We start from the raw sequence: 2901 nt of genomic DNA on the forward strand, positions 1-2901 counted from the left end.
GCGAATAACTAATAATGTATACAAGGGTATTACAAAAACCTTTAACACCAATTAGGAATAATATCCCTAGGAAATGCTTCTTTTAACACCAATCATAGAATTGCATGTAAAATGCATCATTGCTCGAAGGTAAATTTAAACATCCCATATTCATGTTTTGGTTTCCAAGAGAGTTGAATTCTTGGTGGGTCCAAATGGGACAATGGCCTTGAAGTAAAAGGAGTATGCACCCACCAAGATAAGGTCTCACTAAACATACACACTCATTTTGCACCACCCATCTCCCCCTTTCCTCTTGAAGTCAATTTCCAATCAACACTCAACAAATATATTCGGTGGCACATTAAATTAGTACCCATACCCCCAAGCTTACACACACATCTATCTATATATCACTCTCGTCTCACTTTCACTCTTCCTCTCCTTCCAAAACCCTTCTTCAGATCTTCTCATCTCCACCATGGGTTCCAAGGACTGCGGCCGCCACGATGACAACCGTGAGCTCGCTAAGCGTGTATCGTTAGCCATTCTCGGGTTCTTAATCGTCTTAGTCATAGTCATTTTCCTCGTATGGGCAGTTCTCCACCCTGCCAAGCCCCATTTTATTCTCCAAGATGTAACCATCTATGCTTTCAACCTCACACCACCCAACTACCTCACTTCGAACATGCAGATCACCTTAGCCTCGAGGAACCCCAACGACCGGATCGGCATTTACTACCAAAGACTCGATGTCTTGGCGTCGTATCGGAACCAGCAGATAACTCTACCGACCCTGATCCCGAGAACCTACCAGGGCCATGAGGATGTCACTGTATGGTCCCCATTTTTGTTAGGCAATGCAGTGCCGGTGGCTCCGTTTCTCGAGGTGGGTTTGAACCAGGACATGAATGCTGGGATGGTGCTGATCAACGTTAAAGTGTTCGGGGAATTGAAATGGAAGGTTGGGACTTGGATTTCAGGTCGATATCAAATGAACGTCAATTGTCCGGCTTACATTTCGTTTAGTGATCGAACTAAGGCCATCCAAGTAGGTCTAGCTATGAAGTATCAGCTTGTTCAAAGTTGCAGTGTCGATATTTCTCTTGATTAGTTCATCTTTTCCTTAATTATTGTTGCTCATGTGACTTATATATACCATGTTTAATCTTCTTGCTTCTGCAACTTTCTTCAAATTAAACGTTCATTTCGATGAGAAAACGAGTACAGTTTTTGGATCCTGTTCCATGGGAACAAAGGATTGAGTAATTAGATTCACGTTCTCTAAGGTTAATTTAAAGAGTAAAAATTTGGTTAACTTTGTTCATTGTTGGGATACTACATCCAATGGCTGAAGACCAATTCCAAGTCCCAGCAATGTTCTTGAAGCTGTAAAGATTTGTGAGTGCCATGTTATACGTAATTAATGCTTTATTGCTTCACCTGCTTACATAGCTGCTTCGGAATTATTGTGGTTTGGTATAGTTGGAACTAGTACTCATTGAGATGGGTATGCGTCAGGTTGGGTCGAGTTTTTAATCAATTCAATCCGGTCTAAAAATATATACTCTTTATTCAAAATTTGATTTAATTCAGGTTTAAGGTGACTACATTCGACCTAAAATTTAATTTTTCTTTTGAAATAAAATTTGAAATTGAACCAACATAAATATATTTATAAAAAAATCTTAATTTTATTCGATAAATAGAAATATAATTGAAAATAATTAATAGAAAGATAAGAGTATCATTGTAATTATTCCTATATATATAAGATATAATTATATTATTTTTTGAGTCTCATTAGATTGAATATTTTTATCTTAAACTCAAACCTGACCTAACTCGAATTTATTCTCTAAAGAAATTCAACCTAACCAGACCAAAACTTGAGTTTTTTTAAAAACCCTAGCCCAATAGAGTCTAATTGGGTCAAAACTCAGCGAATGTAGTTTATTTCTAGTATGAGCAAGTACCAATTATGAAATCTAAATTTCTTTATATTAGTTATTTATTTTATTGATGTTCTTTGACTTAAAATTTTATTTATATCTATTTAAAATTTCAAAATTTTTGTTGTTCAAATTGATTTCCAATCCTCCATTGTCCTCAATATTCTTGTTAGCTCGAGAAATAATCTTTAATAAATTGATTAGGTTTAGGTTTGTCGGAGATAAAGACAATTTTTAATTTAGATATTTATTTTAGTTGACGTTATTTTTAAAAAAATATAATATTTACTTTTATTAATCAACAGATCACATATAAATAATTAAAAAAAGTAATATATATATATATATATATATATATTAAAAAAATACCCATAAATAAATCCGCTATATTGTCACATGGGCAGTTCTACAGTGCGACACCTTAATATAAGGCTAAAATAAGGCGCTACCTATTTTGTTATTGTTTAAATAATAAAATCGGTAATATTATTATTTTTACCTAAAACATCATTTTTTTAATATTTTCGGTCATTTTTTAGCGCCTAGTAATGTTTTCTGTTATTTTTTAGCGCCTAATAATATTTCTAATCATTTTTTTGAAAATTCGGTTAAAACGTCAAATAATAATAAAATCGATCATTTTTTAGCGTCTAATAATGTTTCTGATAATTTTTTATCGATTTTGTTATTTAAACAATAACAAAACCAATAACACTTTTTTAATCGTATATTAAAATTGCTGCATGTAACCATTCCCCATTGTCACATATACCTAACAACTAGTTTGATTCTTTTCCAGCTAACTTGACGTAATGTTTCTAGAATGGAATGGAATGATACCATAATAATCAATAATATTATAAAATTCTATTTGGGATAAAATCAGATTAAAATGTCAACAATTTTCATCCTTAAACTTCAAATTATCAAACAGAAACTCAAAGTTTATTAGAAAATTTTTATCCACGTA

At 32.8% G+C, this 2901-nt stretch overlaps 1 protein-coding gene across 1 annotated transcript; it reads left to right on the forward strand.

Annotated features, from left to right (window-relative positions):
- The first annotated feature begins 327 nt into the window (after window positions 1-327).
- LOC120124319 (NDR1/HIN1-like protein 12) lies at window positions 328-1184 on the forward strand. Its single transcript, XM_039143025.1, has one exon. It carries the CDS (start codon window positions 461-463, stop codon window positions 1091-1093), a length of 633 nt encoding a protein of 210 aa, XP_038998956.1. The 5' UTR covers window positions 328-460; the 3' UTR covers window positions 1094-1184.
- Window positions 1185-2901: the final 1717 nt, after the last annotated feature.

The sequence above is a fragment of the Hibiscus syriacus genome, unplaced genomic scaffold (assembly GCF_006381635.1).
Source record: "Hibiscus syriacus cultivar Baekdansim isolate YM2019G1 unplaced genomic scaffold, ASM638163v2 tig00110418_pilon, whole genome shotgun sequence".
NCBI classification, from domain to species: Eukaryota; Viridiplantae; Streptophyta; class Magnoliopsida; order Malvales; family Malvaceae; genus Hibiscus; species Hibiscus syriacus.

Excerpts from the sequence above, each read along its gene's own strand:
- LOC120124319 (XM_039143025.1), top strand. The coding sequence starts at position 461 with ATGGGTTCCAAGGACTGCGGCCGCCACGATGACAACCGTGAGCTCGCT.